The sequence below is a fragment of the Patiria miniata genome, unplaced genomic scaffold (genome assembly GCF_015706575.1).
Source record: "Patiria miniata isolate m_02_andy unplaced genomic scaffold, ASM1570657v1 HiC_scaffold_13, whole genome shotgun sequence".
NCBI classification, from domain to species: domain Eukaryota; kingdom Metazoa; phylum Echinodermata; class Asteroidea; order Valvatida; family Asterinidae; genus Patiria; species Patiria miniata.
In genome coordinates, this window is record NW_024037051.1 from 11,385,208 (window position 1) to 11,400,319 (window position 15,112).

General features: G+C 38.5%; 1 protein-coding gene across 2 annotated transcripts in view; it reads right to left on the reverse strand.

Annotated features, from left to right (window-relative positions):
• The window catches only part of LOC119721280 (low-density lipoprotein receptor-related protein 2-like), a 135,259-nt gene that overhangs the window by 90,925 nt on the left and 29,222 nt on the right, over positions 1-15,112 (reverse strand). Inside the window, exons 16-21 of one of the 2 annotated variants that reach the window (XM_038191277.1) lie at positions 13,347-13,562; positions 11,201-11,399; positions 8,498-8,654; positions 2,788-2,881; positions 2,269-2,406; positions 996-1,117 (exon numbers count right to left, since the gene is read on the reverse strand). In XM_038191277.1, coding sequence (XP_038047205.1) covers positions 996-1,117; positions 2,269-2,406; positions 2,788-2,881; positions 8,498-8,654; positions 11,201-11,399; positions 13,347-13,562 — 926 coding nt within the window. Of the gene's footprint in view, positions 1-995; positions 1,118-2,268; positions 2,407-2,787; positions 2,882-8,479; positions 8,655-11,200; positions 11,400-13,346; positions 13,563-15,112 lie in introns of both variants that reach the window. The other variant, XM_038191276.1, reaches the window with a different exon arrangement.

A 15,112-nucleotide genomic window follows, 5' to 3' on the forward strand; every position in this document is an offset into this window, starting at 1 on the left:
AAGCACACAAACCTGTGTTCGAGGACAATAGGCACCGTCATTCGAGGATGAATGGCCCCTTTGTGCTCCTTTTGTCGTCTGTCCTCGAGCGTAATGCAATGCAGGAACACACACACACGCATCCACCCACCCCCTTCGGCTTCGCCGCGGGGCATAAAAAAAATCTTTAACAGATTTTTGCACAAACCAGTTATGGTATTGTCAAAGCATTTGCAGGACACTGCCGATTGTACATGAACCCCAACTTCCTTAGTCAATGAAATGAAACATATACAGCAACAGGTATTGAAAGAGGATTCGCTAATTTTTATGGAACTCCAGCTGTCTCAGTTAAAATTGTTGTTAATATGTTGCCCCATATTCTGTAAGCTCCACTCTGGAAACCAAGTACTAAACATCAAAGTGGGAGAATGTGAAATCAAACTGTCAGTAACTCAAAGTTTACCTCGAGGTTTTTCACTAGTTTTTACAGGTTACTAGGAGGTACCTCATCAGGTTAAACCTCGGATTATTGCTTGTTTAAGTTTGCACTCTTTCCAAATTCTTTTTCAAGTCTTCTTTAAGTCATGCATTTTCAATGTTCAACATTTAGATTTTTAAAAAAAATTCTGTACACATTCTAGTGCATTGCATACTGGTGTGCGAGTTTAGGACATGGCAACATGCAATGACTATGGTTTTCAATTTTCCGATAAATGGATGGCAGTGTGTTTAATCTATTAGCTACATTGTATTACAATGTGTTTATTCACTGAAGAATCAATCAAAATATAGAGAGCAGTTTCGGGCACTACAACTGTAATAGTCAGGGCGGTATTAGTCCATACAGTGACTAAAGAGTTAAAAGAGTCTTCCCTGTAGACTTCTGATGAATTCATTTCCAATTTTGTCAGTGTAAACGTGCACAAGTGGCAGCCAAAACCGTTTTGATGTTAGTCCCTGTCAGTTTCATAAAAATAAGCTTCGGGGCATCAATGAGTTGAGGGATATTTTACCCGTTGATCATTTGCTAGCTTCATCATAATTGGACATCCACATGTCCGCTGGCCTGTCGGTGTCCCAAAGCAGAAATGGCTGCAGTCACCATTCAGACCGTGACGTGAGCACTGATTTTCCCCTGGAATCATTAACAAACATAAAACACAGTACAATGGTCCTATCTAAAGTTAACAATAAATTACTTAGATAAATATTCAAAAAATGTGCAAAAATACCCTCCAGAGAAAAAAAAAGACAGAATAGTATCAGTGATACCATGAACGTGTTCCTGAGCGCAAGTGGGATAACAAATTTATCTTTAAGCAAACTTGATGCACAGCAAAGAAAAGCTCAGAGGTATCATGTGCACTCCCTGCAATATAATGCCCTCATCTTGGAGCATGGTAAGAGGTGTGTGATATGACCATGGTATATGGGATAATATCTTCAAGCAAACTTATATCTTCGATCCTGATTGGTCAATGAATGGCAACAAACCGTGCTACATTATCCCATGTAGCACGGTCCATACCACATTCCACAAATTACACTTTTCAAAGGTATTGCACGCCGTTCCTGCTGTGCGCACGCGTAATAGGATAACTGCTGAAAATTTTGTGTACAGTGTGCGTGTCCCATCTTTGTGCAACAAGTTTGCATGAAGAAAAATTTGTTATTCCACTCACACTCATGGAACACAGAAAATGTAGTGTGTCGCTGTTTCAAATGCCACTAGGTCGATGTGGGACACAGCTTCACTACATTATTCCATTTTATCTCACACTCGTAGGATGACTAATATTGTCATATCGTGTACTTGGATACTGTAATTTCATTGGTCTAGAACAGCCAATGTGTCTGATCTATAAAAACGCACGTCACACATATATCCATTTGTTAGGGGAGATCAGTGATATCGCATTGTGTTCATTTCGCCCGAATGGAACCTGCCAGCGCACTAGCTTCGTGTAATGAGGTGAATGAGACCTGTCCGGCCGGACATCAAAACTTTCAGTCATCAAAGGTTACATCGCAGTGGTTTAATTTATTTCTCACATAGGCCTAGTAAGTTACGAATATTATTTATCTTTTTGACTTATAAAACAAAACAACTGAATCCCCTTCGTGTGCATAGCACCCTAACGCTATGCGCCCCTTGGGTGTTAAAAATGTTATATCCCACATCACAGCAGTCACCAATTCCATGCATGGATCGACCAATCAGGATGGAGAATTCAAGATTGCCAGACAAAAAGAATTTTAATCTTTTGAATGATTAATTCTGCTCACCTGTTTGCAACTCATCAGAATAAACTTGTATTTCTACAAATGAAAACACTCCCGCTGAGGAATACAACTCCAGTGGCCAGGATCCTTGGGTCTTGTTGACCCGGTAAATTGCCATTTTGGAGAAGAAATATGCATAATCTGCCGAGGAAACATGAACACATTCACTCATAATGTGGAATATGGGACAAATAGGCCCAAGGACTTTCTAATGACCTTCCAAGACATTCAAAATTTCAATATGAAATTTCACATCTGAGACAGTAATGGGTCAATCAGTCCAATACTGGGGAAGTACATTGTGGGGAAGTACATTGTCTCTGAACAGTTGTCTAGCTGGAATAGTCCAACAAAATCGTTATAAAAATAAGTTATAAACTTGAAATATTACACTTATGATAAAAATAGCCTTGAAATTGGGCCTCAGGACTCCCACCTGACAACAAAGAATCACACAATTGATATATGAATTCCTAACTGTATTGCTCATAATTCTTCAATTTTGAGGGAAAATTTACTGACCTCCAAAAACTGATATGGACCAAGGTGACTTTCCATATGTATTAACCTGCGTGCGAGACTGGCCATTGAAGTCACAATGCCATAAGGAATCAGTCTAATAAAAAAAAAGGGGAAAAATGAAAATAAAAGATTAACAATTTCTTGTTGGTCCTTTTCCCCACTCCAGGTTACTTTTTTTTCAAGAAACTTACAAGCTCACAATGACACTCAGTTTTGATAACATAGATGTTGCACATTTTTATTTTAATGCGTAGGTGAGTGCATGTGGGAGGAGGGGGGGGGATGACACCACCTGTTCAAAGCATGATTGCGCTGTTCTACGCAGACGATCATGGTCACTATCGCACAAAAGGTGGTGCATGCATCTTCATCCCCACACTAATGCCAAGGCACTAATACGAATGAGACACATGATTTTGCTGACAGAACGTCGATTTGCCAACAAAAGCGGTTAAGGGGGGGGTGTCACACCCTACACCCCCTCTAGGGATGCCTGTGTACCTTGAAGCAAGTGTTATTAAGAACTTTGGTTAACCAAAGCTCTCAGTCAAACACATGCCAGTTGCGCTAGTCATTAAAAAAGAACGGGGTAACAGAAGTTGATGAGGGTGCGCTGCTGTTCTTCTTCAATAGGCCTAATAATTGTAACATAACGTCAGTGAAGGGCAAAACCTAATTTTAATATGGCTTTAATTTAAGATGGTTTTGAGTAATAAGTTGACCTGCAACACCGCTAAAACATGCTATTTTGATCATCGTGTATGTCTCATAACTGCACTCTATCTTAAATGTCAAATATTTCAAAGTTTTTCTGTTTATTATTACACTGCTGGTCATACAGGTAATGATCAAGAGAAGTGCTCAGATGATGAAATGTGTCAATAAGCAGCATGCATATGTGAAGACTTCAATTGCCAGGAGGCAGTTTGGGAAGCTTGCTCAAGATGTCTAATGTTTATGTGCCAAGATCATTTTCTTATTAATAATAGCCGCACCTGTAATACGTAATATTTATGGGGAGGTGCCACATTTCCCTTCTCCTCAATCTTGTAATACTTTAAACAGAAAGAGAGAAGGTCCAACTTGAGACATACAACATTTGCAAACATCAAAAAAAGAAAAGATCAAATTATCATGAAATATCCTACTGGATTGATAGGGAATGACAGTCTCAAGCAACCTTTAAGTTTGGGGCGCCCGGTGTGCTGACATTTTTTTAAAAAAATGTATTTTTCCAACGCTGGTTGGCCGACCAGCATTGCAAAAATCATGCGTGGATCCAGAGGAGGGGGTTTTGGGGGTCAACCCCCCCCCCCCCGGCTCTGTCAAAAAAGAAATATCATACAAATTCCTAAAATATAAGTTGACCCCTCCCCCCTGCTGTGCCACCCCCAAAAAAATTGTACTGGTATAATGTCCGCCTGTTAACAATACGGTACACCATTCTGTAATCTAGTGTTAATAATCGTCGAAATTGAACGGGTATATGGTACCAGTTTTTGATTTTACAGAGGCCAAGTGTCCAGAGAAAAACCTGTGTACATTTTCAGATTTTTTTGCAGATGAAAACCCCCTCCCCCTGCGAAAATTCCTGGATCAGCCCCTGAAAATACAGTATTTCTTGGGGAAAAAAAACATTTTTTTTTTCAAAAAGTGCTCCCAATTTTTCATAATCAGTTTGTCTGCATTTTCTTTGCAATTGATTACACACGTGTGAAGACTACAAGCCTGCTAGACTGACTTACAATTCCCAAAAGTCTATAAATTGCCCCATTTCAAATGGCATTCGAGAACCAGACTACAAGAACATGATTAGTTTTCTCGTTTTTTTCCAGTCAGTGTTACAATATTTGCCATAACATACTAATCCTCCAAATCCATTTATTTCAGAAAATTGCAGCAAAAAGCAAATGTTGTATATTCACTTTAATACATCTCTTCTCCTTTGCCAAATGCCTGCTCATGCAGGAAGGTGTTCCTTTCGTATTGGAAATTCCGTACAAGCTGAACCCTCCAAGCATCCCTTTCCTTTTTCTCATTGTAATTAAATCATTCTTCAGTTCATTTCCATACTTTTATTATTATTGGATACAGAAAGCATTTGCTTGAATCTAAGCCAAATAAATCATTATCTTTCAGGGTCTCGAAATATGCAAAACTCACTTTGGATTGGAGTTGATGGATAAACTAACTGTCAGATTTGAAGCACTGAAATTTTCTACACAATCCGGAACTGTGGAAATAACTTTTGTCACAACTACAACAGCACTCTCTATTGCCGCACCACCTCAAATGTTTGTACCAAGGAGCACCAAGGAATGGGGAAAATGCACAAGGGCAAATGATGGAGGGCACCAAGGTAAATGACGGAGGACGTCAATGTACGTGAGGACACAACAAAAGCAAAATAGTACCCACCCTTGTCTGCACAATCCAAGCTTGAAAAAAGAAAAGCCTACCAAAAAAAATAAAAATAAATGCGTTGCCGCACCAATTCCGGAACTTGGGATTTACGAGCAGAGCTGTAGAATGGTTTTCTTGGATGTTTTTAGCTTATGAATTTTTATTTGTATTTGAAAAAAAGAAAATATGCAAATGAATTTGTATGCACTTACAGATAATTTTATTCCTGAAAATATTTATAAATAAAGACAATGAAATGTGGGAAGCTGTAAGAGGCACTTGGAATAATTTTGGTGCCATTTAGAACATGTAATTTATCGTAAATAAGAAATGGACTAAATAAGAAAATGGATTGAAAGATTGTAATTGTTATGTTATTTGAAAATGAGCTGCTGTTTTACTTACTTATAGCTTTATGTATATTTGCAAGTGTGAAATTGTTTGCAGCTTTACTTCAGACATATCAAATATATAAAGGGCAAGTGGGACAACTTGGTAAGTTCTTGAAATTTCACCTCATTACTCAAAACCATCTTAACTTAAAGCCTTATTTTACTTCGTTTCACGCAGGCCGAAAAAAAAAAAAGGAAAATGGCAAATGGCAATCCAGTTCAGTCACATTATTTTGTGAAAACTTCATTTTGATCTAATTGCATTAATGCAGACAAAATGAAAAGTTTATCAGTAAGCTGAAGGGTCCTGTTTGATCTTAAATTGGTGGAATAAAAGAAAAATGAGAACAGTTTGAAAGAAAAACTGTACAAATGTAGACAAATTACTGTCAGTCCCAATGACCTAAAATTTGTAACACGCAGTAACCCAAAATCACCCTATACTATTGCAGTAACACACAATAAACTAAACTTATGTTTGTGGACAAACACAGGGCTGTTTTGGTATTTTTTTTATGACATGTGACATGTAAAGTTTCAAGTATAAGTTCCAACCAGGAAGGATGTGTTGTTCTGTTGATAATAACTGGTGGGTATAATATCGTCACCGACACCACGAAGTAACACTCTGCCGTGTTAAACCATTTTTTTTTTTGATTTTCAGTTTTTTTTATTTTTAAAAATTATTCATCAAGGCCTACCATTGCACGAAGTTTCAAAGCTTCAAGAGCTTTACTTTAATAATTACGCTAAGTATCCATGGCAACTTTTGCTCAAAAGTGACAATTTTCATTTTCACGAAGTAACACTCAAGTTCCATTTACCATTGCAAATCATGGTGCGCACTCTGCTGACAAGTGAGCAAAACGTTTTCACGAAGTAACACTCTTCTTGTAACAAGTTGTGTGAGCGAACGCGCGCTGACCTGAAGTTGCACTTTCCTCGTGTCGAATACATTGAAGAGTGTTACTTCGTGAAAACGAAAATTTACAGTTTCGCAGCCTTTTCGGTTTCACGAACTAACACTCATCTTGTTTCTCTTATTTCTTGTTTATTTAATACACAAACGGGTGAAAAACAACAGATTTAATAAATTCAATTAATCAGGTGTCCACAACGAGAAACCCAACTGAAAATACTCTGTTGTTTTGACACAAAGTGTTGTTTTAGAAGGCGTTCAACTTTAGTTGCCGTTTTCTCCGATTGTTAGTTTTTACTGGTATATAGATGGGTGTTACTTCGTGGTGTCGGTGACGATATATGATTACATTCCCATAGGGCTTTGAATTTTGATGTTACATGTGATGTGATGACCTCATGAAGACGTCACATCAATTTTTATCTATAACTATATTTTTGTTTGTAAATAACAACTTAGCCAAAGCATATATCGTTGAAAGCAAGTTCACATCTTTCCTCAATTTCAAATTACAAGGCACTTCCGGTTTCAACCAGAAGGAAGGGTCACATGATTTGCACATAATATAAAAAAATTAAGACCCTGGATTATTCTATTGATTCCCGCAAACGTTAAGTTCAGGTCTCTCACAGTTGATTTTATATTGATTTTCAAAGATCTATTAATATTTAACGTGACGTCATGTGACCCATGATGATGTCATCGTGACGTCACTTCAATTTTCAACTATAACACATCTCGGTCTAGGCACATGCCAACTTTCAACCCCATCGGACCTGTAGTTCAGGAGATATAGGCCTTTAAAATATGTTTATATTATATGATGTCATATGTCCAAGATGACGTCATCATGACGTCAAGTGATTTTTCATCTATAAGACATCCTGGTCTAGGTACATACCAACTTTCAACCCAATCGGAACCTGTAATTCTGGAGATACAGCCCAATCTGTCAGATCTAGCCAAATTCTGCTAGAAAATGGTCACAACAGAAAAATCGCATGTAATGTCGGGTCACGTGACTCATGATGACGTCACGATGACGTCACGATGACGTCAATGTTCGGCACACAACTTCAGGTGCAGGTTCAAGTGTGTGCCAAGTATAAAGGCAATCGGATTGATTTTAGTGCCCAAAGTGCCGGGGACAAAAAAATGTGCACAAATGCTATGGGCAAAATGACTTGAAAAAGAGAAAAAATAAAGTAAAAAAAAAAAAATCTTAACGAAAACAAAGGCTGTTTCGGCAAAAATGCCGAAACAGCCAATGACGTCATATCGGCTTACTGCATCTGTTTTAAGGATATGTGCAGTGTTGTAGTACTCGTACTCGGTACTCGTACTTGAGTACTACTCGAGTACTTTTGTTGGAGTACTCGTACTCGTACTTGTACTCGAATGTGAAAGTCCTCATACTGTAAATGATAGTACTCGTACTCGGGCAGCAAAGTACTCGTACTCGACATGTCGAAGTTGTACTTGATCATCAAAGTACTCGTACTCAAATAGCAGTACTCGAAAAAAATGGTATAGCTTGACATACCACGGCCTTATTTTATTATCGATACTTTCAGTTGCCTGGGCCAATTTGCCTGAACCATTTGCCGTACGGCGGTATTCGGAAATAGAAATACTCGTACTCGTACACGTACTCGAAATACAAGTACACGTACTCGTACTCGTACTCGGAAGTACAAGTACTCGGAGACCTGAACTTGTACTCAGAAGTACAAGTACGCATACTCGTACTCGGAAACCTAAGTACTCAGCAGTACTCGGTACTCGGAAAAAAGTACTCTACTACAAGACTGGATATGAGACCATAAGGCCAAATGAAAAAAAAACATGTTTAGTGTCCTGCTTTTTGAAAAAAAGTTTCCCCTCTGCCAACCCCAACCCCACCCCCTCCCCATGGATATGCCACTAATTAAAATTGGCCATGAGAGACTTGTATAGAGCATTTGGTGATTGATGTTACATTTGGTGATTGATGTTCAAGAAATGAAGTCCAGAACAGCAGGCTGTCCCTGTGGTCCACTGTGAGTGCCATTAAAGAGTTCACAACGTGTGCGTCGAGTACGGTTTCCACATGGGTGCCATCCAACCATGCCCTCTTCAGCTGCCTCGCCGGCTGTTCCAACCAGAACAAATATCTGAAAAAGTAATGCAGGACTCATATCAGCAGGGAAACAAGCTGGAAAACTAGACATATGTTTGTGGACAAACATAGGGCTGTTTCGGTAGCTTTTTGTGACATGTGACATGTGTTCCATCAACGAAGGATGTGTAGTTCTGTTTATAATAAATGGTGGCATATAATATGTGATTCCATTCGCATAGGGCTTTGAATTATGACGACACATGACACGTGATGACGTCATGATGACGTCACATAAAGTTTTATCTATTACTATAATATTATGGTAAAGAACAACTTAGCCAGAGCAAACATCGTTGAAAGCAAGTTCGCGTCTTTCACCAATTTTAAATTACAAAGCACTTCCGGTTTCAACCAGAAGAAAGGGTCACGTGATTTATTTGCACATATTTAAAAAATGAAGACCCTCGATAATTCTATCAATTCCCGCAAAAATCATGTTCAGGTCTCGACCACCTAATTTTTTTCTACCTATAACACATCCCGGTCTAGCCACATACCAAGTTTCAACCCAATCAGACTTACAGTTCTGTAGATATAGGACTTCATAATATGCACGTAAATTTTCAAAAATCAATAAAAAAAATTAGGTGATGACGTCATCATGACGTCATAGTCTTGGCATAATTTTTGTATGAGGGTCTTCCTTGGCTGTAACATTGATGACGATTCTAGATCGCCAAGTTATAGAAATGGTGGCTTGAATACGTCAATGGGCTAACACGTGTACAAAGTTAACGGACAAAAAAAAATCCCACTGCAGAAAAATTGCACCTTTAAATTTGTACTTTGCCTTTGAACTGAAACATTTTTATGAAATATTACTTGATATTCTGACCCTTAGGAATATGTTCAATCGAATGACAGCGCGAAAAAAAATACGATTTCTCTTTCCTTCTCATAGTAATTCTCGGCTGAAGTTCAGAACTACTCAGTAAGATATCAGTGTTGTATAGGAAAAGACTTGTGGAAAATCCCACTGCAGAAAAACTGCACCTTTAAATACGTAACATGGGGCTGTTCGGCATTATGATTTTTTATTATACGTCCCTGACTATGCGCATGCATGAACATAAAATCTGTCAAAGTTAGCCGAAAATCGGCTAAAACGGTCACTGTGATGTGGACAGGATTTGACTTCGGCAACACGTGCTCTGCAGGCTGACTGACATACATGTACGATGTATGAGCGTAATGTACGTGTATGTACATATAGACGTTCTGTGCATGTTTTAGAGCAGATGTATTGTCAACCTGAAGTTTTAAGCGTGCGCAGGGCATGTCCGAGTTCGCTTATTGCCTTGAAGCTTTGAAATGTTTTAGACCTACCCTTAAATCGACAATTAAAGTAAAAACTAACATAAAAACTGCCATGGTTGATTTTTCAGGAATTTTCAAATGAAAAAGGGTCTTTTTATTATAACTTCCGGTCTGATGACGTCATTCGCCTAAAACTTCGCACACGTCTTAAGTGGGTCAAGGTCATCATATACACCAATATTTAGGCGATTCCGACAAACTTCGCCACAGACATCTATTCAAAATACATTTTTGCAAATTTTCAACCTGTCGCTAGAGGGCGCTCGAAGATTGCATGACGTCATTGGTAGATGATTTGAAGAATACTTTTTGCCAAGAGACTAACACCGTTAAAAGCAAGTTCATATCTATTACCATTTTCAAATAATAAGCCACTTCCGGTTTTGGCCTTTTTCGACCGGAAGCAAGGGTCACGTGATTTCACGCACACTGAATGAAATAAAGACATCAACCTACTCTACCACTTGCCGGTAACAGAATGCTGCGGACGCGTACGGTTGATTTCTTATGCATTTTTAAATATTAAAAGTGTCACAATTTAATTGCCTATAAATACACACCGGATGACGTCATCATGACGTCATCATTACACAATGTTGTTTGAATTAGGGTCTTTGCTTGGACAAAGATTGGTGCAAATGAATTACTGGCAAAGAGTCAAACATGCCCTTTGAAAATCGACAATTTTTTTTCGATTTCTGTGTACAAAGTCTATGGGAAAAATTAAATATTCAAAATTCTATAATAAATTAGTCGATGACGTCACGATGACGTCAATGTTCGGCACACAACTTCAGATGCTGGTCTAAGTGTGTGCCAAGTATAAAGTCAATCGGATTGATTTTAGTGCCCAAAGTGCCGGTGACAAAAAAAACGTGTACAAATGCTATGGGCAAAATGACTGAAAAAAAAAAAAAAAAAAAAAAAAAAAAAAAAAAAATCTTAACGAAAACAAAGGCTGTTTCGGCAAAAGTGCCGAAACAGCCAATAAGAATCGAAAGGTGGGGCGGCACACCCCCACCCATCCCCTTTAGCATGCCCCTTCTTGCAGCATAGAGAGTCAAGCAGTATACGATGCAGATCACTCAAACAATGCAAAAATAGCCAGAGCCATGCCAGCCCATTAAGAAAACAATGTGTTTTAGGGAGGAGAGGCTTTAATTTATGAACACGGCCTTCCTTATCTTCTTAAGAGATCCAAAACCAGAATTTAGCACTCACCCTCCTAAAGGGGCAACAGCAAAGTCATCTAGCCAAATTGAATTATTCTGATATATAACCGTCTCTGTTTCAAAGATGCCATCCATCTTTAAAACTGCAATGAGACCTCGATCCATGTCTCTCCAGTAAAAGTTCTTTGACAGCCAATCATAACCGGTCCTAGTCCATGCCAACTGTCTTGAAAATATCTTCTGGTTGTCTGTTCAGGAATACAAATACCAGAAATATTCATAAGGATGTGACATTGTCAACATGGACCTTATTCATTCATTTGCGCAGCCTGATACGTGGGTAGGTTGAATAAAAATAGCTTATTTACAAAATTCAATTATATGCCAACACCTAGTTGACTTTTTCAGATAGAGTGATGAAATGACTATCGTATCTTGTGTAGAACTACCTTGCATGTATTTATTGAGTAGAGTAAGTTTTCTTCTGCGGGAAGTTGGTTTTGCGCGTTTCTCTTCAACAACTGATTCGTTCATCGGTAGAAAAAAAACATGAAACAGCCATCAAATTGGTAGTTTTGACACGTCTTGCTTAAAATGGGTTTAATGAAATCTGTCTTAGGATGCATGTTAGTTAAGATCGATCTTAGAGTGAGGACTTGTCTTAAATCCTTTTGCGATATCGGCCCTAGGATTTTGGCTCATTGGAAAGGACATTGAATGATCTTTACAATTGTGTGTAGAATAAGGGAGTTTGACAAAATCCGACAGTGATAGGTACTTTCAGTTTACAAGTTTTTGTTTGTTTTGGTGTGATTTTTGAGTATTTCCGAGAGATTTTGTCATGGAATTAGCTACACCTTCTAACAAAAATAAAGTTTTGAAGTAATTACATACAGTCTGAAATTTACAAATGAACTATATTGAAAGTGAAATAAATTCATCATTCTACAGCTTCTAATGCCTGTACAATGCATTGCAATTTTCGACTAGTTTTGTGCAGGAGGGTCACATAATTACATGTTCTGTATAAAGCTGCATTAAAAGGCTTGCAGTGACAGATCCAGCATTTACGGAAAGGGAAGGCCGTGTGGCGCCCCAAATGGAGGTAAACCTGAACATACAAGTGGGCAATATATTTTGTCACCGACACCAAGAACTGACACTCACGCACAAGTGGATATCAATTCCTGAAAACCGTATAATCAACACTTTCCAGGTGTGGGTGCGCGCCATCGGACACTAAAGCATAGTAGAAGATTTTTCGTTTTCACGACTGACGCGCAAGTAATTGTATTAACTGTATAGTGCGGTCATTTTCACAAACTGATGCGCAAGCAATTGTATTGTATTGAAGTAATACAAATCTGAGAAAAAAAACCGGTTTGAAAGGCTTGATACGAATTTAATCCATCCTTGTAATTGTGGGATTACATAAAACCTTTTTAACTGGAGAAGAGATCAGTGTCAATTTGTGAAAACAAAAATATATGGAGTGCGCCCTAGAAGTGCCGAACTGTGCCGGGTGTCAGCTCGTGAAAACAAAAATAATGCGGTTCTGTAAAATACACGCGCATGCCAGGCACTGACGACTACAAATTCGTATCCTTGTGGAGACACACACACAATAGGGAACAAAACATTGTAAAGGTCTCCACAGGGCAATTTCTATAGATGAATAGGTCTCCACAAGGTTTTCACGAAATAGATATATGGGTTTTACTCAAAAACTAGGAATTTCCAAGGTGGGTTGATCTGTCGCAAATGGAAGAGTTTTAGAAAAGGGATATTAAGTCCAAATTTCAGCCAAGGAAACTAATTCTGGTTAAAATAAGAGCATTTTGAAACTTCACTTTCAAAATTGAACACTTTACTACACGAGAACAAAGGAATGTCTCCACAAGGATACAAATTTGAGAGTGTGTGCACAACTAAGTGTCAGTTCGTGGTGTCGGTGACGATTTTATCATGTGAGTGATCATGTCTGTCTTTGAAGTGCTTAAATAACCAGTTGACAGCAGAAGAAACATGAGGAAAAGACAAGACATACCTCCTTCAAAACATTTTTATGAAAATGTGAAAAATACGTGGGGGGGGGGGGAGCATGTGCTGGCTGTGCCCCCCTCTGGATCCTCTACTGGCTTGTCATGCATGGTGATGATAAAAAAATATATAACACTTGATAAAAAGGGCATTACCTGTTCCGTCTAGTTTTACCATCCGCAAGGAATTTAGGGTAGGGATATAATATATGGTCTCCGAGGCAGCATCGTATTGCATACTACTGAAGAACACGAAGTGTTGGCCACTACCCTGAAAGGCAAACGGCTGCATGCAATCATTTTCTACACTTGAGTCCAATGGGATGCCACGAATGGTTTCACTGTCGCCCACTAGAAGAAACGATGTCACTTCTGTATGTTACAATGGAAAGATTTGGAAACAGTTTAAAAAAAGCCAAAAATTATAGAATACATGTGAGACAATCCCTACAGGCACAATTTGCCTGAAGTGTGAGGTCAGTTTACGTCATACACATTTTATTTGTGTGATATGACTAATCAAACTCTCATGGCCAACAGGCTAAATTGCGTTTCAATATACAATTCATTAACAAAAAAATGTTCAAAGTTATATCACAAAAACATGTTCGCAAAAACCTAAAAATATATTAGATGCAAAAATGACATTAATGGTTTAAGAACAAGTACTACACAGCGATAAGACACACCCAGGGAACTTAATTGGAAATTGGAAGTTAAAAAAAGCACTATTTTGGTTTGGTCGCATTTCTTGCATTATACATGTAGGTGTGGCAGAAATGAGTTAATGTGGGGCACAGAGATTTTCAACAAAAAAAATTCCCCCGACATAGAAATAGTGAAGAGGGTGCTACACACTATTTGGCAGTTGGTGGTACTTGTGTTTGGTGTTTGCCTTATCATCAGTTTCACTTGCTAAATTAGCAGGGTTAAAGAGGTTGTGGAATGCTCGAAGACATTTCTGTCATTTTTCGGGTATATGTAGCCCAAGGTGTGATGAAATAAAAACGACTATTGTTTTCTGTCATAAATGAGTACAAAAGATACTTTTGAGAGCTGTTTTTCAAGTCCTGTCATGACTGTTTCGACCTGAACGTGCAATTTGTGTAAAAGTCGTTGTTGCGGGCAGCAAACAAAACACAGTAAATCGTGACGTAATAAACAGAACTCCCGATGCAGAGTAGCATAAACGAGTCCTGTTTATTACGTCACGATTTACTGTGTTTTGTTTGCTGCCCGCAACGACGACTTTTACACAAATTGCACGTTCGGGTCGGAACAGGACCTGAAAAATAGCTCTCAAAAGTAACCTTTGTACTCATTTCATGACAGAAACAATAGTTGTTTTTATTTCATCACACCTTAGGCTACATATACCCAAAAAATGACGGAAATGTCTTCGAGCATTCCACAACCTCTTTAATGGTACTCACATGTTAAGATTTCTTGATGTGTATGCGTGGAACTTCTGTGTAGACATGCAATCTAGATGAACTGCCTATAGAAGCAGTACACCCAATTAAAGAGGCAAGTTAGTGACATTAGTGCAATGGATATGAGTTAACAATGCTGTGATGTTTGCTACTTACACAGAAAGCGAAAGCAAGACACTGATTCATAATGCTTTTGATCATGGGCGAAACCAGGTTTTTTTTAGGGAGGGGGGGGGAGGAGAGCAAAGCACTCATCAGAAGCAAAGGCATGATTTGATGCATGCGCTATGCAGGCTAGCTGTTCACGTGTATTCATGTACATAAATGCATTTTAGGGTCCTTTCGACAGTTCCTTCTGCTAAATATACATTAAATCAACAGTAACATATTTACTTCAAAACTCTCCTATTCCTTTTCCTTTTCCTTTTTCTTTTTGTTATGTTTTTGTTTGGGGCACATCCTAGTGACGCCCATGCTTTTGATGTAAAT